The sequence below is a fragment of the Sminthopsis crassicaudata genome, chromosome 4, assembly GCF_048593235.1.
Source record: "Sminthopsis crassicaudata isolate SCR6 chromosome 4, ASM4859323v1, whole genome shotgun sequence".
NCBI classification, from domain to species: Eukaryota; Metazoa; Chordata; class Mammalia; order Dasyuromorphia; family Dasyuridae; genus Sminthopsis; species Sminthopsis crassicaudata.
The window spans coordinates 264,220,252-264,243,029 of record NC_133620.1 but is presented as its reverse complement, the minus strand read 5'-3'; the positions used below and the strand labels follow the sequence as shown (position 1 = coordinate 264,243,029).

Sequence of the window (22,778 nt, the reverse complement as noted above, 5' to 3'; positions counted from 1 at the left end):
TACTAATAATAACCACATTTCCATGAACATGTTTCTTTAAGGTTTACAAAGTTCTTTCTTTCCCACCACCCTCTGAGTTTAAAGTATTGCTAATGATTGCCACCTTACAGATGAGAAACCAGATGATCAATGAGATTAAATAACTTGCTCTTGGTCACATTGTTAATGCTGGAGCTAAGATGCAAACCCAGACTTCTCACCAGTAGGTCTGAGCGTGCTCTTCCTCACAAACTAGATGTCTGACCTTGACCAAAGGACCCAATTCCTTAACTATAAAATGAAGGAAGGCTGGCTCAAGTGATCAGAGAATCAAAAACATCAGAGTCAGCAGGTCATGAAAGGAAAAAGATCAATAATCAATACCTTCCATGTTTTGCTTTGTATTGCCTGGTTGATCTTTGATCAGCTATAATTATTAAGATAATAAGTAACTGTATAACTTAAAAAAAAAAAAAAGAAAAAAAAAAGAAAAAAAGGAAAAGAAATAACTGATTTACACTAAGAACATATGGCCAGTTAAAAAAGTCCTGGGTGTTAACTAAATTACAATGCAGTTCCAGGAAACTGGATTTGTCCTCTAATTACAGATAGTATGTATCAGTTAATATATATCTTAAGTATGTGACCATAACAATCATATCTATATATTAATGTTAAAATGATAAAAGTAATGGCAGAACCTAGGCATGGACCCACATTTAACAGCACATACTAAGATAAGATCAAAATGGGTCCAAGGCATAAAGAACGAAATCATAAATAAATTGGAGGAACATGGGATGGTTTACCTCTCGGACTTGTGGAGGAGGAAGGAGTTTGTGTCCAAGGGAGAACTAGAGATCATTATTGATCACAAAATAGGAAATTTTCATTACACCAAATTAAAAAGTTTCTGCACAAACAAAACTAATGCAAACAAGATTAGAAGGGAAGTAACAAATGGGGAAAACATTTTTACAGGTAAAGGTTCTGATAAAGGCCTCATCTCCAAAATATACAGAGAATTGACTTTAATTTATAAGAAATCAAGCCATTCTCCAATTGATAAATGGTCAAAGGATATGAATAGACAATTTTCAGATGATGAAATTAAAACTATTTCCACTCATATGAAAGAGTGTTCCAAATCACTATTGATCAGAGAAATGCAAATTAAGACAACTCTGAGATACCACTACACACCTGTCAGATTGGCTAAGATGACAGGAACAAAGAATGATGAATGTTGGAGAGGCTGTGGGAAAACTGGGACACTGATACATTGTTGGTGGAGTTGTGAAAGAATCCAACCATTCTGGAGAGCAATTTGGAACTATGCCCAAAAAGTTATCAAAATGTGCATACCCTTTGACCCAGCATTGCTACTATTGGGCTTATAAATCCTAAGGAAATACTAAAGAAGGGAAAGGGACCTGTATGTGCCAAAATGTTTGTGGCAGCCCTTTTCATAGTGGCTAGAAGCTGGAAGATGAATGGATGTCCATCAATTGGAGAATGGTTGGGTAAATTATGGTATATGAATGTTATGGAATATTATTGTTCTGTAAGAAATGACCAACAGGAGAAATACAGAGAGGCTTGGAGTCAACTGATGCTGAGTGAAATGAGCAGAACTAGGAGAACATTATACACTTCAACAATGATACTGTATGAGGATGTATTCTGATGGAAGTGGATATCTTCAACATAGAGAAGAGCTAATCCAATTCCAATTGATCAATGATGGACAGAATCAGCTACGTCCAGAAAAGGAACACTGGGAATGAGTGTAAACTGTGAGCATTTTTTTGTTTGTTTGTTTGTTTTTATGTTTTTCTTCCCAGATTATTTTTACCTTCCGAATACAATTCTTCCTTTGCAACAACAACAACAACAACAAAATTTGGTTCTGCACATATATATTGTACCTAGGATATACTATAAGATATTTAATATGTATGGGAATGCCTGCCATCTAGGGGAGGGGATGGAGGGAAGGAGGGGAAAAATTCGGAACAGAAGGGAGTACAAGGGATAATGTAAAAAAAAAAAAAAAAAAAATTACCTATGCATATGTACTGTCAAAAAAATATTATAATTATAAAAATTAATAAATAAAAAAAAGAAAGAAAGAAAAAGAAAAAGTATAAAAAAAAATGATAAAAGTAAGAAAATCCTGTAAAGGACTAATTGAGACATCATGGAAAGAATAAAATTAGAATCTCAAAAAAAATTAGAATGTGATGACCTGCAAAATGTAATATTATAGGAGTCAGCATAATTGTGAATTTTTTAACTCAGCGGCCCCAGAACATACCAGGCAGACTGGAGCCCCTATTTTTGTTTTTCTTAATACAGGTCAGTTTTTTTGGCCAAAAAAGCTTCCTGATTGCTTTTTTTTCATTTTTTTTTTTTTAAACAAAATGGTACCTCATATGGAACAGAAAAGGACCCCAGCTTAGAATTCAGCTTCAAGGACCCTCCAGTGAATATTCCAGAAACTGCAGATCTGGTTCCTTCTCCAGGGGATCCTGAACAAGACTCCTCTCCCTCACTGATCCCCTATTCCCTGAACTCAGTTCAGCCTCCAATCTTAGGAATATCCAGTTTCTCTTTTCTGTTTCTCTTGATAAAATTTTCACTTTAATCTCTCTCTGGTTTCCATTTAAAGAGAAAGTTAAGTCTGGGAAAGGATTCTGTAGCATCAGAAACTAGGTAACCTCTGCAACTTCTCTTTTTTTTTTCACCAGAAATTATTCACAGAGTATGTCAATATCTGTCCCATGCTATGTTTTATGCAAACCCATAACCAAACAGGTGTTTTTCACATCTGCCTTTTCTTTTCGCTTGATCAAACAAAAAGAAACAGGCTGTAAAAAAATCTTTTTCAAAAAATCTTCATAAAAGATAAGTCTCTCTTTTCTCTATTTCCAATGCTGGCCAAATCAGAGGGTGCAGAGACAAAAAACAAATAACAAATAATGTGAGACTAAAATTTGTGATGGAAGATTCTAAAACTGTGATTTTTAAAAATTCTGTATTTTGATTTACTTATATACTTATACCTTTCTTTTGCTTTTCAAAAGGGAAAAGAAAAATTTAAAGATGAGAAACTAAAATAGAAAATGATTAGAAAGTAAATTAAAAACAACAACAACAACAATGTTTCATGCATGGTTCTGTTTATCTATGTTTCATTTGATTGTTATCAGATTTCCAGATTTCTATTTTTCAGATGAGAATTTAGATTAGGATTCCTGAATTAAAGTAGAGAAGTAAATGTGACTATGCATAAAGGGACAGATGTGGGATATACCACATTCACATAGATTGCTGAGGGCAGCTGAAGCCCAAGAAACAAGCCAATAGAATCCATATTTACAACTATAAACTTCCTGGCCACAATGCTGGTTAGACTAGCTAGTATCTTGTTACACCAAGTGTAACTTAAGTGCAACTGAGTGAAAGGGTGTAGTTAGGACTCTCTTTGCTATAGATCACAGGTGTAACAAGGAGATTAGCTTTAGCAACTAGACACTAAGTTACAGTAATAGCCAGTAATGTTGTAGCTTAAAAAGCAGTTATGATTCCACGTAAAGCAGATATTAAGGAGAAGATCCAAAGGAATAAAACTGCTAAGCATGTACTGCAGTTAGTATAGAATAAGGAACTCACTTATTCAATTTAGGTAGACAACAGCTTAGTTAGGGTATTATTTAAATAAGATTTTTTAAATGGAATTTACTTTCCCCCCTCATCCCCCCACTTAATATTCTATTTTTCCCAATTACATGTAAATATAATTTTCAACATTTGTTTTTCTTTTTCTTTATTCTTCAATATTCCTTTTTCTTTCCTCCTTCCCTCCATTTCCTTTCCCTCCCTCTCTTACTAATTATTCTGCATTTCAAATTCAGTTAGTCACAAACTAAAAGCAGTTTTGCTTTTGTTGTCTGCTGTAAATCAGTAAAAGGCAAAAAAGATTTCACATTAGGACCTCACAGATTAATTTTTTTAGACTAGGTAAGCTATAAATAGATTAGAAATAATTAATTTTTTCTTCTCAAAAAGATTTAGGTTATTCTATTTTCTTACCTCCTCAGGTGCTTTTTGATCACAACAGCCAACTCTCTGTTGTGGTATAGTCTCAGGATGTAGGATGAAACTGAACTTATCCTCTGTTTCTTTGGCTTGCATGTTAGAGAACTACTTAGACTACCCATGCAACATGAGTTACTAAAACTACTTGGAAATTTTTCTTCTCAAGGCACTGAAAGATTAAATTAGCTCTCCTTCACACCCTGAAACCACAAAACTAAGACAGGAAACAGTAAATGAAGAATAACAGCCAAATTTGGGAGGGGGAAGAAAAAGGGAGGAGAATAGGGGAGGGGAAGTACCCATAACCTTTTTTTGAATGCAATCTGACATAAACCCCTAATAAGAGGGAAATCTGGATTCCTAATCTTCCTATAGATGAGGATAGACTGCTTCAAGCAAAGGAGTATCTGAAGAGAATTTCAGCAAGTTTCAGGAAATAGACAAGAAAAAAAAAAGAAACTGAATCAGTTCTGCAAAGAAGTTAAGTTATGTGGGATTTGACCCTATTAACTCCAAGGATGTAGTGCCATTTAATAAAGCTTTAATAAATCAGCCATCCTCAGAAATCAAAAGTTTTCCACCTCTGAGTAGAATGAGAAGAATATTAGTGAACTCAAAGTCATACTTCTGTGCATTTTGAAAGGGATAAGAACAAGAAAGAAAAGAAATTAAGTAACTAGGACCCTAAGATTTTTATAACATCTGCATCTGAATCCAAGCAGACAAAAGCAAACTTTTAGATTATTTTTACTGTGGGGGAAAAGGGTCACTGTGTTAGAAACTGAAGAAAGAAATCTTAGGGAGCCAGAGCCAAAATGGTGGAGTAAAGACAAGGAACTCCCCAACCTCTCCCCCAAAGTGCTCCAAATTCCTTTAAATAATGACTCTAAACAAAGTTTAGAACATAAGAACACTCAAAAACATAGAGTGGAACATTTTCCAGCCAAAAGCAACTTAGGAACTCAACAGAAAAGGTCTGTGTCACCTCCAGTGTGCAGGCCCAGCACAGCCTGGCCCCAGCCCTGGCCTGACCTGTGAATCAGCAGCAGTACTGTGGTTTTCAGACCTCTCAGCACCGAGACACCAAAGAGGACCTGGAAGGTCAGCAGAAAAGTCTGTGGGACCAGAGTGGGGGTCTACCCTGCAATTCCAGCACAGGCTCAATCCCAGCTCCAACCCAGACCCCAGTGTCAGCAAGGTGGGATTTTTGAATGAGCAGCAGTACTGGAAGCTTCTGGATCTCTTAAGTCTGGGGACATCAGGGAGGACTAGGAAGGTTAGTGAGAGGGTCTGCAGCAATGGGGTGGGACCTGATGTGCAGTCCTAGCACAGCCTGGGTCAATGGAGCTCCAGCCCCAGCCAGGCCAGTACAGTTACAGTGGAGTGGGGACACACCTGACAATTTTAGGGCAGAAAAGTGCTTGTGGTCAGATTCTTAGAAGGATTTCTGAAAACAGCTGCACAAAAGCCTTGAAGCCTGGGCTGGTGCATCCTCCACCCTGGAAACAGAGCCCTACTCTAAAAAAGAGTTAAAAGCTGAAAAACAGGATAGGAAAATGAGCAAAAAACAAAACAGTTTCTAACTATTCAAAGTTATTATGGTAACAAGGAGGTTCAAAACATACTCTCAGAAGATAACAAAGTTGAAGATCCTACATCCAAAGCCTCCAAGAAAAAAAAGAATTGGGCTCTAGGCTATGGAAGGGGTCAAACTGGACTTCAAAAATGAAGTAACAGAGTTAGAGGAAAAATTAAGAGGTACAAAAGGAAATGCAAAAAGCTAATGAGGAAAAGAATGTCTTAAAAAAGTAAAATTACCAATTAGGAAAGAAGGTACAAAAGCTCATCAAGGAGAATAATTCCTTAACACATAGAATTGAGCAAGTGGAAGCTAATGACTTCATGAGAAATCAAGATACAATAAAGCAAAACCAAAAAAAAAAAAAAAAAAAAAAAAAGTTCTACTGGAAAAACAATTGATCTGGAAAATAGATCCAGGAGAGATCATTTAAAAATTATGGTCTACTCGAAAGTCATGAAAGTTAAATGAGCAAAGAACTGTTCATTGGGACCATGTATCATTGGTATAAGAACTCTTAAAACAGCTATGTCAGTCTCTGATGACAATCTATTTTTCTTTTGTAAGGTCTCTGTGCTATTTAATTCCTATATCATTTCTAGGTACCTATTCTGGACATCACTATCTCCATCCTTCCTAATATAGCTAAAAATTACTTTACTCTTACTAAACTATGCTCATCCTTTTTTCAGTTTTCCAGTCAATGTATGTGTCCAGTAGCTGTTCAAATTTACCTGGAAGGGATCTTAATACAGCCTGAACGAAGACAAGGAAATAATTCCACATCATACTTGGAGCCCTTCAAATTACCATGAACAGAATATTCCACCCTTTGACAAGTTGGCATAAGAAATAATAAAAGGGATAGTTTCAGAGAAACTGGGAAGAGTTAAGCAGAACCAGAAGTACAGTTTATACACTAACAACATCACTGTAAAAAGAACCTGGAAAGACATAACTTTCAGCAACAGAATGATCTATCCCAATTCCAGGGCACTAATAATGAAGCTTTCCCACCACCTGATAAGAGAGGTAACAAACAGAATAAGATATAAACTGACCACAGTCATCTTGGAAATTTGTTTTGCTTAACTGTGCTTATTTGTTAAAAGACTTGGGTTGTTTTTTTTTCCCCCTTTTTTTCAATGTAGTTTGGGAAGAAGAGAAAATAAAATTCTTGTTCATTGAAAACAAAAATATAATTTAAAGAAGAGTTCCTATAACTATATATTCAAATTCAGGTAGAGTTTTAAACCCTGAGAACTGTGCTCTTTGTTCAATTTATCTTCATCTTATCCCTGGTACTCACCTTCTTGAAATAAGCATACTGGACCAGCTCCACAGCATCTTCTGCATCCTGCAGCTCAATGGTCTTGCTCATCCGGGCCTTGGCATGAGCAGTGGCCAAACGGATGAGAGTCTCCAGTGTCCGGGCTGTGACTGGAGATGTCTGGGGGGGAAAAAGGGGAAAGGAGTCAGTTTTGGTCATTACGTTCCTAAGCTCTGGGCAGGTAGTCATCATTCCCATGTACAAATATAATAACAAAGTTAATGAATGTTTCCTTGAAATCTCATGGGAAGCCAGTAGCACATTTCAGCAGAGAATTCAGAATTTTGGATGTCTCAAAAAAGGGCACCAACACAAGAAAAAGAAAAGAATAGGAAATTGAAGTGATTCCCATCAATTTCAGAATGACGAACAAGTTGTAATATACAATTGTGATGGAATACTATTGTGCTATAAGAAATGATGAAGGAGCTGGTTTCAGAAAAACCTAAAAAGATTTTTATGATTTGATGCAAACTGAAGTGAACAAAACCAGGAGAACATTGTACACAGTAACAGTAATACTGTAACAATGATCAACTGTGAAAAATTTAGCTACTCTCATCAAGACAATGATCCAAAACAATTTTAAAGGATTTATGCTACCCACCTTCAAAGAGACAATTGGTATAAATTGAAGGGCATTTTTTTTTCTCTTTATTTATCTTACTTTTTTTTTTTTTTAACAACATGGCTAAAATGTTTTTCATGATTTCACATGCATAACTGGTACCATATTATTTTCCTTCTTAATGGTGGAGGATAGGAGAAAGAATTTGTAACTCAAAAAATTTTTATGAATGTTAAAATTAATAATAAAATTCTAGAAATAGTAATTTATTCCAATTCTATGATTTATGTCACAAAATAAAAATGTTGAGCTAGCCAGCCCTAAGTTGCTTTGGAGCTCAAAAAATCCTGGCTAGAACAGGATAAGTTCATAAAAGAAGCAAAGTATGTTTGGGAATTATCTCTAGCCTATCACAATATGTCACGGGTAACATCCCTAACCCACTCACATCCTCACATAGTTCTACCCACTACACACACCCCCCTCCAAGTAGGCTCACTCACCCTAGCAACATCAGAGCTCATGCTGTCCTGGCTGCGCAGGCGTGAATACTCATCAGCAATGTGGCTGGCTGCCTCCTGTGTCAGGACAGGCTTGATGATTTTGGCCACGTGAATGTACTTCTTCATGAATGCTGCACTCACTGTCTTCTCCCTGGAACCCCACAAAAACACCAGTGAGACAACCCTCACCCTTATTCATGGAGGCCAGGGGTTTCTTAACCAGGGATCCAAGAACCTTTAAGGGAGTACATGAATAGATTTCAGAGAGGATACTGAATGGGATGGAGGGGAGGAATACTTACAACTTTATTTATTAACCTGTGGTTTCCTTTGCCATTCCCTGTACTTTATTTTATGCATTTACAGACATTATTTGGGTTAAGAATGAACCCTAATCTAAGATTTGCCTACAAACAATCCTGTGCCTATTATTCCTTACAAGTGCCTTTAAAAAACTGTGTTGGTGGCAGGCTTACCATACTCATAGAGACAAAAAAAAAAGATCTAACCAATTAGAATCACAGATAACAGTATCAAGATTTAAGATGATAGATGTCTTAGTTTGGAAAGCACTGTGTATCCTCTTCTACCTCAAACGGACTTATGAACAAGACAGGCAATGAGTTCTACCCGCCAACCTTTGAGCAAGGATTTGATTTATAAATGTTCTACAAGGGTCCTCAAATGATCTGAGATCAGTCTGAAAGTTCAGATAAACCAGAATTCAAAGAATCAATTTCCATTTGAAAGGAGGCCTCTAATGGAATACCCCAAGATTCTGTGCTTAGCTCTGTAATATAGGTAACCCTAGAACAGTGGAGCCTTGGGGGTCCACATGATCAACAGACCTCAAATATCTGTTGCTAGTTTTCCATAGACTATACACAACAAATTCAGCACGTGGAAGAATGAGCCCAGAACAGTTATATTTGGGTGTCAAGTCTCACATCTCACACAAAGCCGTTTGACCACAAAAGGTAGTAGCCACAAAAGTTGGCCAAACAAACCAAAAAGTATAGTAGGCAAGAAAAATTTTAATGTGAACCCCAGAGAACATGCCATGTTTATGTTCCTACCAGTACCACACAATATCCATATAAATACACAATCCCAAATGGTTTCTGCCTTAGGTGATAATGTCAAAGGACTAGGGGAATACTTATTTACTTTCCAGATTATGAGAAAATATGTGTTCTCTGAAAGAAGAGAAGGACTTCGAGGAATAAATCAGCAGGAAAAAGGCAGAGGAAAGATAACACCTATGGCAGGAAGGGGAAGAGGGTATAAAAGGGAATAGAAAGAAGAAAGATGACTGATGTAGACCAATTCGAATTAGGAGGCTCTTCCTGTAGAGCAGATTCTTAACCGTTTTTGTAATGGGTCAGAAACCTAAGGGAAAAACGAGATAAAAGGGATTATGAATGAGGATTAACTTGGGTAGGATGAAAAGAGTGGTAGGGATATATTAGAAATCAAAAGAGGAATTAGATGAAGGGTTTTCACAAATATGGTTTGGAAATATGATATAAGGATTGAGATCTCATTAATATAGAGATCATCCAGGTGGGGAAACCACTTCTTCCAATGCACTTGGGCAATCGTTCTGAAACTTAGTTTAGGACACACACCCAGAGACACTCAAATAATGCATGTAAAGGCTCTTCAACCCAGGTCTTGGCTTTAAGGTTAGCTCTCTATTCCTTGAGCAAGTTTATTATTATTATTATTATTGTTACTATTATTCACCATGCTGTGCTGCCTCTGTTGATGATGATGAGGGCTTCAATCACATAGACAGACACCTGATGACATTCTCTGCCAAAAGCAGATTGGATGATAAATGTGATTTCTCTTAATGATGACTACACCTTTCAAAAAACAGAGGCAGGAGCTAGACTTCTATCCTTACCTTAGATTATGAACAAAATAAAAGAGGAAACTGGCTGATGAAGTAGAAATGACAACTTTGTAAACCTATACTTCTTGATAGCAAGGATCATTCCTAGCACCTGGCACACAGAAAACACTTTCCCATCATCAAGACCACAATACTGAAGGAGAGGAAAGTCATCTTCAAAGTCATCTTCAATATAGTATTCAATCTAGTATTCAATCCAGCACAACAGTTTTCATCAGAGCAAATGTTAAAGGTTTGGTAGGATGAATATTCTGAGGGAACATTCAGCCTAAAAAAATTCTCAAGAATGAAATTCTAAAGAGACCAAAGTTGAAATGATAAAGATGAGAAGAATAAAAGACTGATGCTGCGCTTATTAACAAATTCCTATCTAGAACGATAGAGAAAATGAATACAAAAGAATGATATGACCCTGGAAGAATCCTGTTAGAAGCTCTAAGTTGAGAGAGAGCAGAGGCAGAAAGTATGTGCTATGGGCAACAAAGGAATTCCTTTATTTTAAGCTCTCGGGGTTAAAGAGAATCTTGGAAGGGAAAAGAAAGTAACCCTGGAGCAAGGATTGATGATAAAAGACAAGAGTGAGTACAAACACTCAACAATTATTTTGTACTTTTCTCAGGAAAATGATCTTTGGACTAGGAATGATAGAACAAAAATGAATATTTATTTAACCTTTGGATGGCAGAGTCTGGAGGCAAAAAGATCTATCTCAACAGGAAAGAATGATGATCAGAGATGAAATTTAAGATGGATAAATATAAACATGGATAACACAAGGTAGAAGTACCACTTGGATTACACCCTTTTATCTCCCCCACAACACACACACACAAATACAAGATAGAGGAATAATGGCTAGATGAAAGAGTTTTTATGTAAAATATTTTGGGGTTTTAGTCAACTGAAAGCTCCATGGGCCGACTATGAGACATGGTAGTGCAAAAAATTAAGCCATAGGGGGCAGCTAGGTGGCGCAGTGGATAGAACACAGCCTTGAATTCAGGAGAACCTGAGCTTAAATCTGGTCTCAGACACTTAACACTTCCTAGCTGTGTGACCCTGGGCAAGTCATTTAACCCCAGCCTCAAAAAAAAAAAATAAAAAAAATAAAAAAATTTAATGCCATTTTAAACTTCATTAAAGGATGCATAGTATCTAGAAGGAAGAAACAAAATATCCGACATGCTTTGCCTTAGTCAAGCTATACCTTAGGGTTACTTATGCTTTGACTGTCATATTTTAGGTAAGATATAAACAAACTGAAATATGTACAGTAGAGGAAGCCCAAGTTGGTGAAAGGACAGGAGATGCATATGAGGATCAATTAAAAGAACTGGAGTTGGTTAGTCTGAAGAATTTAAATATGAAACTCCTAAAATATATTTATATGTGTGTTACATGCTTATATATTATATATTTATTAAATTGTTACAAATTTTAAGTGTTTTATATATTTATATATAACTTAATTATATTTAAATATTTGACAAGCTATTATGTAGAAAAGTTTGGACCTAGAAAGCAAAACTAGGTACATGGTACAAAGTCACATTAGGATAAGTTAAAAAATCAATTAATTAATATAAGCAATAGCTAATTAATTAGATAATGATATACTAACAATCAGAGCTATCAGAAAATAGAATGACCTATTATGTTAGGTAGCTTCCCCCTCCCCTGAGATCTTCAAACAAAAGCTAGAACAGAGGTCTTTAACAAACAAAAGAGGGTTTGACAAACAAGTAAAACCAATGGACTCCTTAGAGGAATGCTTTTAAATGCATAAAATAAGACATACAGAATTACAAAGAAAGTCAATTATATTGAAATACAGTTATCCATTTTTAAAAACAAGTTCAGGAACCTCCAATTAATAACAATAATAATAGCTAGGATTCACGTAGCACTTTAAAGGTTTGCAAAGCCTTACAACTAATCATTTCACTATATCTTTACAACAACTCTGGGAAATAGACTTTATTATTATTTCCATTTTACAGATGAGGAAACTAAAGCAGATGGGGAACTATCTTGTGCAAGGACACACAACTAATTAAATGTCTGAGGTTAAATTTGAATTTGGAAACTCTTATTTAGATACGTTTGAGTAACTCATTTTACTGAAGTACCTTCTAGGTCTGAGACTGTCTTATATTCTGTCCTCCACAAAGGAAGACCATCAGGAAGCAAATACTGTTATATTTTTAGCAAAAGGAATGCTTTCATCTTGAGCCACCCCACATTTTCCCCCAATTCTTTTTTTTTTTTTTTTAAATCAAAGGCACATTATCTCTGAAAAATGACCAGAAGGAAATTATAATCTGTAAGCTTAAAAAAAAAAAGCAAAGCAAACCAGCCTATAACCATACCCTCATGAAAATGATGTCCTAACCTGATGATGTCGCCAGCAACATGCTAGTACCCTATTAACAATGCAAATATCTCTATCTCAGGGAATATAACTAAAATGAGGCAACAAGGTACCTCAGTGAATATAGAGCTGGGCTCAGAGTCAAGAACACTTAGTACTAAAGTACTAATCATAGTGCCCAGCACATAGGTGGTACTATTTAATGCTATTATTGTTATTGCAACTATTATTAATCTAGGAAGCAAAGATTAATTATAGTGCTCACTTTTTCCTCTTGGTTCCATGAAGGAGGTTGTCATGCTTTTCATAAATTGGTGTCTCCTGCTGGTCCTCCAGGACAAAGTTGGGATCATCTGTTGCAAGGATATCCACAGCGCTACCCAAAGGCATGGCTGAAAAACCCAGAAAATGAACTTAATAATTAGGAAATTATGTCCATAAAGTCTAACTAACCCACGTGGGCCCTCTGACCTAGCAAACCTAATCCAAGTTAAAAAGAAAATCACTACAAGAGGGAAAAAACCCTTATGCACAAAATTATTTAAAGCAGCAGTGCTTTTTTGCTGTTGTTATGACAAAAAGCTAGAAACAAAGAAAGTGGTTGTCTATTGGGGAATGACTGGATAAATTAGGAAGGCTCATTCAGACAGCTGGGGTGGAAGGATGGCTATCTTCCCTTTTTATTCAAACTCCAAACTGCTCACTGACTGCTCCTGGTCTCTGTCTTGTTCTGATATAACATATCAGAAATAAGACAGGGCCCTTCTCACTCACCATCACCATCCTGCTCCCCAGCTGCCCGATATCGGTGCATCCTGAGAACATGGTCTGAGATCTCCCGATCCTGTTCAGGATCCATCTGATCCAGCATGATGAAAAGCAAGTCAAATCGGGACAGTAAAGAATCCTGCAGTCCAATGTTCTCCATGGGTGTCTTGTATTGGTCGTACTGAAAAAAAGAAAAACAAGAGAAAATGTGTCATTGAGAAGATAACAGGTTCAGATGAAGGAGCTAGAAGGGACCTGAGAGTCACATCTCATTCAACCCTCTTGTTTATATATGAAGTGGTAGAAATCCTGAATTTCAGGGACTTGTTCAAGTTCAGATTCTCTGAGTTCAAATTGAGCATATTTTCCACTCTTATGATGTTATTTCTCAGGGCAATAGGCTCAGATTTCTTTCTCATTTCTATATATGTTAACTCCTCCAACTGTAATATTATGTAAGATGTGATGATAATATTTATTATATTAATATATGATTTGATATATGATATGATGCATAAGCTTCCTGAAGCAGGCACTGTTTTATTTTTTTTTTTTGTATCCTCAGGCACATGAGAAAGGTTTTCTAAATGATTTTTCATTGATTTTTTTTTCATTCGTTCTATAATGGATTATCTTAGTGATTCTCACTTTATTTTTAATAGTATTTTATTTTTCCAAATACATGCAAATATAACTCAACATTCATCTTTACAAAACCTTGTGTTTCAAATTTTTTCTCCCTTCCCTCTCTCTCCTCCTCAAGATAGCAAGCAATCCAATATAGGTTAAACATGTGCAATTCTTCTAAATATTTCCATATTCACTATGCTGCACAACAAAAATCAGACCAACAGGAAAAACAACACAAGGAGAAAAAAAAGCAAACAAACAACAACCAAAAAAAGGTGAAAATTCTATGCTTCAACCCACATTCAGTCTCCATTGTTCTCTCTCTGGATATGGATGGAACTTTCCATCATAAATCTTTGAAATTGCTTTACTGATTCTCACTTTATAAGGGGAATACAAAAGGGTATGGAAGTGGGAGGTGGATGGCTTAGGATAAAAACAAGAAAAATTTCACAAATATTTATTAAACGCAGTATGTGCTAGAATGGAGGCAGCTAGGGGATTCAGTGGAAAGAGTGGTGGGCCTGGAGTCAGGAAATCCTAAGTTCAAATTAAGCCTCAGATATTTATTGGCTAGGTGACACTGAGCAAGCCATTTAACTTTTTTTTTTTTTTTTAAATAGGTGATTGTATTTTATTTTATTTTATTTTTATTAAAGCTTTTAAATTTCAAAACATATGCAAGGATAATTTTTCAACATTGACCCTTGCAAAACCTTGTGTTCCAAATTTTCCCTCCATCCCCTTCCTTCCCCTCCCCTAGATGCAAGTCATTTAATTTTGCCTGGAAAAAAACAACAACAAAAAAAAAGGTCAGCCATTGCATCACCTTTGCCAAGGAAACCCGCTGCACAATACCAGCATGCTATGGGCCATAGAGTCATGAAAAGTCAGACCTAACTAAGCAATTAAACTAAATGTACTAAGCTGCATACTAAACTCTGACATAAAGACAGAGGAAAATTTAAAAAACAAAAAACAAACCAAAAAAAAAAAAAACAAAACGGCTTCAAGGAGCTTATACTCTAACAGAACTTACAACATGCAAACAACTACATTCACTTCACTGAAATGTTCACTCCACACCTCAAGCTATCACCTAAACACGGCTAAGTCACTAGCATAGTCAGACCAAGCAGGGCCTGAAGACTGCTCCCTTTTCCAAGCTTTATTTCATCTGCCTTTTTTTTTTTTTTTTTTTTTTTTTTTTTTTTTTTTTGCGCCAAGACAAAACTAATTCTGAGGGATAAATTTGTGTCTCAATTTCTCTCATTTGTCATCAATATGGTAGAAAGCTGGGGGCTGAGCCGGATTAAGTATCTTAAAATTCAGAAGCCCTTAGGAATTCTGAAATCCTTCATGATAATAACAAATTAGTGAGTAAAATTTTAACTAAACTTGTTAAAATGGTCATACTTAATGTTACTAGCTGCTGGGGGTGGTTGATGATGGTGATGATAAATCATAGCCTTTTAAGATTTACAAAGGGCTTTACAGACAATCTCATGGGTTATCATCATCACAACCCTGTGAAGCTGGCAATACAGGCACTAATACAAATGACAAGATTCATTAGATTATAAGATCCTTGAGGGCAGGAACTGTCCCTTGCTTTCTTTTGTCTTAGCTCTTAAAAAAGCTTAGCATGTAGCACATAAAAGCCATTTAATAAATGTTTATTGCCTGACTGATTGACTGAAGAGGAGCCTACCAAAATGGTGGCCACCAGCAGTAGAAATAACACTAGCCTTGGTTTACTTCTGTATAAAACAGAGGTGATATCATTTCTACTACCTCTGTCATAGCATTAATGTGAAGGACTGTAATAAAGCTTCCAAAAGCTTTATAAATATGAACTCTGATTATTTATTGTTACACATTAAAATGGGAAAACTAATTTCTTTGGGTTCAGGGCTCCCAATCCATTCTATCCTTTTGACTTGGTTAATAACAATAATATTAGTTAGCAACTAGCATTTATAAGGTTTAAAAAGCACTGTATAAAAGTTATCTCATTTGATTGTTACAACTCCTAAGATGCAGATGTTATTATTATCCCCACTTTATGGATAAGAAAACTGAGGTAGGCAGAGGTTAAGTGACCTGATTCACCATCAGCTAGTAAGTAAATGAGGCAGGATTTGAATTCAGCTTTCCCTCAAAGCTCTATTCACTACACTGCTTAGTCAAAAGGGAGGTTATCACAGATTTCAGAAAGAAGATGATGTTAAGGCAGTCATGTTAATAATTACTAATAATTATGATGACTATGTAATAATTAAGAGGCTGTGTGACATATTGGAGTCTTAGGTACCAGTCCTGACTCTAACATACACTAACATTGTGACCCTGGGCAAATTACTTAACCTCTCCGTGCTTAAGGCAATGCTCTGACATTTTAAGTTATGGAGTAATTAATGGCTGATCTACATTGTAGAAAGGAATTTCCATATTTGAAGTTTCCCACACTGACAAAAATAGAGGTCTTATCAAAAATAAATTATTTTTGAATCACAAAGTATCTCACCCTGCTTCCTTCTCATCCTTATATATAAAATATACCATTGTCCCTTTTCCCAAATAAGCACACATTCCTATTTATGAAGTAAACTAAAAATAACAGGAGACAAAGAACTTACTAGAGCTTATGATATGGGTCTCATTTCTCATAATGTTCCTCCATTGGGACCCGCAACAATGAACAAATAGATACAAAGCTCTCCAAAGCCAGTTAAAATGTAAACTCTTTGCAAGAAGGGATTATTCATTCATTATTTAGGTTCCTATGGCCTAGCATCTGGTTTCTTATACTGGCAATGTGTAACCCCATGTGGGGTTTCATAACTGTGTGTATGGGGGGTGGGGGGTTTCATGAAATGATGATTATCAGTAAATGTTTGATTTGTATACATATTTTATATGCCTAAATGCTTGAGGTCACATATAAATTTCTTGGGCAAAAAGGAGCTGAGGGTGGAAAAAATTTAAGAAGTCCTGATCCAGCACATAGTGGATGCTTAATAGACACTTATTGTGTCTATTAAGATGACTAAGAAATTCCTTGTCCTATTTTGAGGCAGTTATATGGCAAATAGGCCTAGAATCAGGAAAACTTCAATTCAAATCCAGCCTCAGGCAATTACTAGCTCCATAAACCAGGTAGTAAGTACTTAGCTTTATTTGGCTCAGTATCTTCAACTGTAAAATGAGTATATTGGCACCTCTCTCCAGTGAGGACCAAATGAGAAGTATTTGTAAGCAAATAACATAGTGCCTGGCTCATGGTAGACCCTTAATGCTTGTTTCCTTCCTTCTAACCTAAGATGGCCCAAGACCTTCCTACTCACCCTGCCATAGACGGGGTTAGCAGCTGCCAGCACACTGCAGCGAGCATTCAGGCGAGCATGGATGCCGGCCTTGGAGATTGTGACCCTACCCTGCTCCATCACCTCATGGATGGCTGTACGGTCAATGTCAGACATCTTGTCAAATTCATCAATGCAGACAACCCCTCGGTCAGCCAGCACCATGGCCCCTGCTTCCAGGCGGCGTTCCCCTGGACAGTGGGAAAAAGGGAGGAAATAAAGCAAACGCCAAGCTTTAAGGCATGGAAGAAAGTAACAACCAGGAAACAAGAGGGGGAAAAACTTCTTCTTTAGAATATACTAGACACTTAACCACCAAACTGTTTAGGGAACAATTAAGAAAATCCTCCAGTAACTTAAAGGTTCTCACCAAAAGTCTAACCCTTCCTTGCTTGCTTGCTATCTTAACATTATCCTACTTATCCTACTTGGGAAAAACCCTGGTTATGTATCATGCCTACATTTGTATAACCTGTATCAAATTACTGCTTAGTTTCTCAATGAGAAGGGGAGAGAGAGAATGAATTTAGAATTCAAAATGTTAAAAACAAAAGTTAAAAATTGTTTTTGCAATTAATTGGGGAACAAAGAAAATATTAACTAATTTTTTTTTTTTAAAGACTGGTTCCAAGACTTCCTGAGATTTTTCACTCTTCCATCATCATTATCACTGATCTAAAGGTATCTTTCAAAATCAGAAAAATGGGGAGAAGGTAAAAGGAATTAGGGAAAAAACTATCTTTTTCTTATCAGTTAAGTATCCTACTTATAAAGAAGAGAAAAAATTGTCCAAGAAATGGAAAATTATTGGGCCAAATTTAAGATCTGATCACATAAAAACCAAAGAATTTTGCAGAAAAAAAAAATATACATATATCTAAACGAAATAGAAAAGGAGAAACCATTTGAGAACAAAATCTTCTGTAGTTTTTTTTGTTTTTTGCTGAAGCAAAAATCTAACTTTGGTAGAGTATATTAATGATATCACAAGTCCAATTCAAATCTTCTCCTTCAATTTTCTTAGCTTGTTCTTTGTCTAACAAGCTTCTTCCAAACGCTACTCAAAATCTTTATTCCAAGAGTGGTCCAGGCCAGCAAATACTCCATTCTGAAGGCAAAACTAATTCATTTATTGCAACTGATCAATCACAAGACTTGGTCTACTATGAGTGGATCCAAACTTCTCTACCAGTCACTCTTCCCAGACAAACTTTCTGCATAAGAGATCGACCCACAATCCCCCATGAGCTCCTACCCTACATCCCATTTTTTGGACATCTACTAAGCACTCTGTCGAGTCCTCACCTGTCTCTTGGTCTGTGGTAACAGCAGCTGTCAGACCAACCCCAGAAGATCCCCGACCAGTAGTGGGGATTGCCCGGGGAGCTGTGCAGAGTACATAACGCAGAAGCTGAGATTTGGCAACTGATGGGTCTCCTGAAAAAAGAATAGGGCAGGTGGTGAATTCCAGGAGATTATTAAAATATACATAGCAAAGAAAAGGAAACAGACTAGAGGCTCATCAATTAAGTAATGACTAAACAAAAGATGACACATGAATGAATATTACTGAGTTGTAAGTAATAACAAATACATTCATAGATGGATGGAAAGAAGCAGACTCATGATCTGATGCAAAATTCAAGCAATTAGGAAAGTATATACACAATGACTATAACAATATAAATAGAAATGATCAAAAATGAATACTGTGACCAAATAAACAGAAGAAGTAAATTGGTTAAACAGTCCCATTTCAGAAAAAGAAATAGAACAAGTTATTAATCAACTCCCCAAGAAAAAATCCCCAGGACCAGATGGATTTACATGTGAATTCTACCAAATATTTAAAGAACAATTAACTACAATGCTGTATAAACGATTTGAAAAAATAGGGATTGAAGGAGTCCTACCAAATTCCTTTTATGACACAGACATGGTACTGATACCTAAATCACGTACGTTGAAAACTGAGAAAGAAAATTATAGACCAATCTGCCTAATGAATATTGATGCAAAAATCTTAAAATAAAATATTAGCAAAAAGATTTATAGTTAAAGGTTCTGATAAAGGCCTCATCTCCAAAATATACAGAGAATTGATTCTAATTTATAAGAAATCAAGCCATTCTTCAACTGATAAATGATCAAAAGATATGAACAATTTTCAGATGATGAAATTGAAACTATTTTTACTCATATTAAAAGGTGTCCCAAATCACTATTGATCAGAGAAATGCATATTAAGACAACTCTGAGATACCACCACACACCTGTCAGATTGGCTAAGATGACAGGAAAAAATAATAATGAATATTGGAGGGGCTGTGGGAAAACTGGGACACTGATGCATTGTTGGTGGAGTTGTGAAAGAATCCAACCATTCTGGAGAGCAATCTGGAATTCTGCCCAAAAAGTTATCAAAATGTGCATACCCTTTGACCCAGTAGTGCTACTACTGGGCTTATATCCCAAAGAGATATTAAGGAAGGGAAAGGTATGTGCCAAAATGTTTGTGGCAGCTCTTTTCGTAGTGGCTAGAAACTGGAAAACGAATGGATGTCCATCAATTGGAGAATGGTTGGGTAAATTATGGTATATGAATGTTATGGAATATTATTTTTCTGTAAGAAATGACCAGCAGGAGGAATACAGAGAGGCTTGGAGAGACTTACATAAATTGATGCTGAGTGAAATGAGCAGAACCAGGAGATCATTATACACTTCAACAACAATATTGTATGAAGATGTATTCTGATGGAAGTGTAAATCTTCGACAAAGAGAAGATCTAAATTCAGTTTCAAATGATCAATGACGGACAGAATCAACTACATCCAGAGAATGAATGTGGACTACTTGCATTTCTGTTTTTCTTCCCAGGTTATTTTCTATAATCTTTTTGCTAATATTTTATTTTAAGATTTTTGCATCAATATTCATTAGGCAGATTGGTCTATAATTTTCTTTCTCAGTTTTCAACCTACGTGATTTAGATATCAGTACCATGTCTGTGTCATAAAAGGAATTTGGTAGGACTCCTTCAATCCCTATTTTTACCTTCTGAATCCATTTTTTCTTGTGCAACAAGAGAACTGTACGGTTCTACATGCTTTTATTGTATCTTTAACATGTTTAACATGTATGAGACTGTCTGCCATCTAGGGGAGGGAGTAGAAGGAGGGAAGGGAAAAGTCAGAACAGAAGTAGGTGCAAGGGACAATGCTGTAAAAATTACCCATTATTCTATCAATAAAAAGCTATAATTTTTAAAAAAAGGAATGCTGTGAAACTGTAAAGAACAAGATAGGCCCCAAAAAAGAGATATAAAAAGATACCTCCTTTTTCTTTTTTGTAATGAGATTGACAGTTTTGAACACTAGATATACAGTAAAATTATTTGGGGATGTGTTCATTAGTTTTTGCTTTATTTTTTCTTTTCCTCTTAAAATTTCTATTATAAAGAATGGCTGGGGGACGGAGGAGTGGAGAAAATATAGGTGATACAAAAATAAGATATCAATAAAAACCTACTTTTAAAAAAATATAACCCATTTCCCAACAATTTTCCTTTTCTTCTATCTGTTCTTATAATCCTAGGATTGCCAAGAGTCCCCTGAATACCAAGTATCCTCCAAGAGTCATATTTTTTATGTCATCATTTTATATGGATAGAACCTCTCAGAGCCAAGCTGACCTAATCTCAGCTCTACAAGCAAATAGAAGTTAAGAGTTGGCTGCCATAAACCTTATTCCTGTAATTCCTATCTCCATGGCATGGACAGGGCACTGGATTGACAAAGAGCCATTAAGTCCTAGATTCATAGTCTACTTCAGAACTTCACTAGTTATATGGTCCAGGCAAGTCATCATTAACCTTTTGTGTTTCAGTATTCTCATCTGAAGAATGAGTTGGCTAGACTCAAGGAGTTAGAGATCAGCTTTTCTTGTCACTAACATCGCACACTCTGCACTCTATATTTTACTGCCGAGTTATTTCATTTCTTAAATCACAAAATCTTGGCTCTGAAAAGGACTCACACTGGCCAAGATCGCCATGGGGCAGCCTCATTGTTCTAGATGTTCTTTCTGGTCTCACAGTCCGGGACAAGTCTATTTATTAAAGTTCAGTTTGGGAACTGCAGAGAAACCCAAGGAAAGGGCTGAGAGTTAAATAAGCCCAGGTCTGGGTTCAGATTGTTATACCAACTCCCCAAATGCCCAAAGACCACCATACCCACAGAGAACAAGGTAGACCCAGAGACAACTCCATCCGCATTCTTTTCCTGTCTCTCCCCACCCACCCCTGCTCTTTATTTACTTATTGCATATATTATATATTAAATAACTTCCCTACAGTTTACTACCAAAGGTGAGAACCAAGATCTCCCTGGTTCCCTAATCCAGGCCTCTCCTCTCTATATTATGTTGCCTCTTGAAAACCTTACCATTCAGATGATAAGTCAACAGATATTACCACTAGGGAAGTCCACATATACTCTCCTACACCCACAGCCAAGACTTAACTGTTCTGGCTTTTTGACTTTTCACTTTTTTCTTCCATCATCATTCACTGCTGTTTTAGGGGCCAAGATAAAGGGGATGCATCAGACCTAAAATACTACAATGGCCATCCTGACAGAGCAGGAATGAAGGGTTTAAATCAGACCTCTGCTATGACCCAAGGAAGAGCTAACTAGATGGCACAATGGATAAAGAATCGAAACTGGAGTCAGGGAGCCTCAAGTTCAAATCTGGCCTTAAACACTTACATTGGCCAAGTCACTTTATTTTTGTCTGCCTCGGTTTCCTCATCTGTAAAATGGGTATAAAATAAGGAACTCCCTCCCAAAGTTTATATGGGGATCAAATGAGAAATGATCTATAAAGAACTCTGCAAATCTTAAAATGCTATGCAAATACTTTTATTATTATTGCTATTACTACCTGTATGACTTTGAACTTTGCACTCTATCCTCTCTAGGATCTCCATTTCCTCACCTATAAAATGACAGGGTTAGACTAGATGTTAAGGACCTTCCAGATGTTTCTTCTAAACCTGAGAATAAAGAAATACCCACTGAGAAAAGTAAAAAACTAATCACTTGGAGTAGGGGTAAAAATTTTAGGCTCATATAAAGTAGCTCTCACATGAATCTATGAATTGCAAAAGTTCCCAATCTGGGAACTGAGAATATTGTACTTGGAGAATTGCTCTTGTAAGATAATTCCTCACCTATCAGAAGAACATTGATGTCCCCTCGGATGCGACTCCCATTCTCTAGGACCTTCTCAACTCCTCCAAGAAGCATGCACAGGATTGCTTTCTTGATGTACTCATGTCCGTGGATGCTAGGAGCCAATGACCGAGACAACTGATCAAAGATATCCTGGGAAGAGAGACATAGGGAACGGGGAAAAATAAAAGGAATATTTACCAAAAGAATGTAAGTTAGGTGAGGGTAGGAACGTTGTCATTTTCACTTATGTATTATCATCACTAAATAAGTAGGCACTTAATAAATGCTTTACTGACTGATGATAGATTTAATTGGGTAGCTTTTGGTTCCTTGATGTTGAGTTATGCTTAAAATTGAGATTATGAAATGATTCCTGACCTCACAGTATTCTAATCTAAAATTAAATGCACAGACAGACCCCTCACACA

At 36.3% G+C, this 22,778-nt stretch overlaps 1 protein-coding gene across 2 annotated transcripts in view; it reads right to left on the bottom strand.

Annotated features, from left to right (window-relative positions):
• MCM3 (minichromosome maintenance complex component 3) overlaps positions 1-22,778 on the bottom strand; it is a 49,757-nt gene that overhangs the window by 13,985 nt on the left and 12,994 nt on the right. For both annotated transcript variants that reach the window (XM_074310663.1, XM_074310664.1), the window contains 7 exons: positions 22,347-22,500; positions 18,418-18,549; positions 17,095-17,303; positions 13,124-13,298; positions 12,615-12,741; positions 8,061-8,211; positions 6,969-7,109 (listed from right to left, as the gene is read on the bottom strand). In XM_074310663.1, coding sequence (XP_074166764.1) covers positions 6,969-7,109; positions 8,061-8,211; positions 12,615-12,741; positions 13,124-13,298; positions 17,095-17,303; positions 18,418-18,549; positions 22,347-22,500 — 1,089 coding nt within the window. The remainder of the gene's footprint in view (positions 1-6,968; positions 7,110-8,060; positions 8,212-12,614; positions 12,742-13,123; positions 13,299-17,094; positions 17,304-18,417; positions 18,550-22,346; positions 22,501-22,778) is intronic.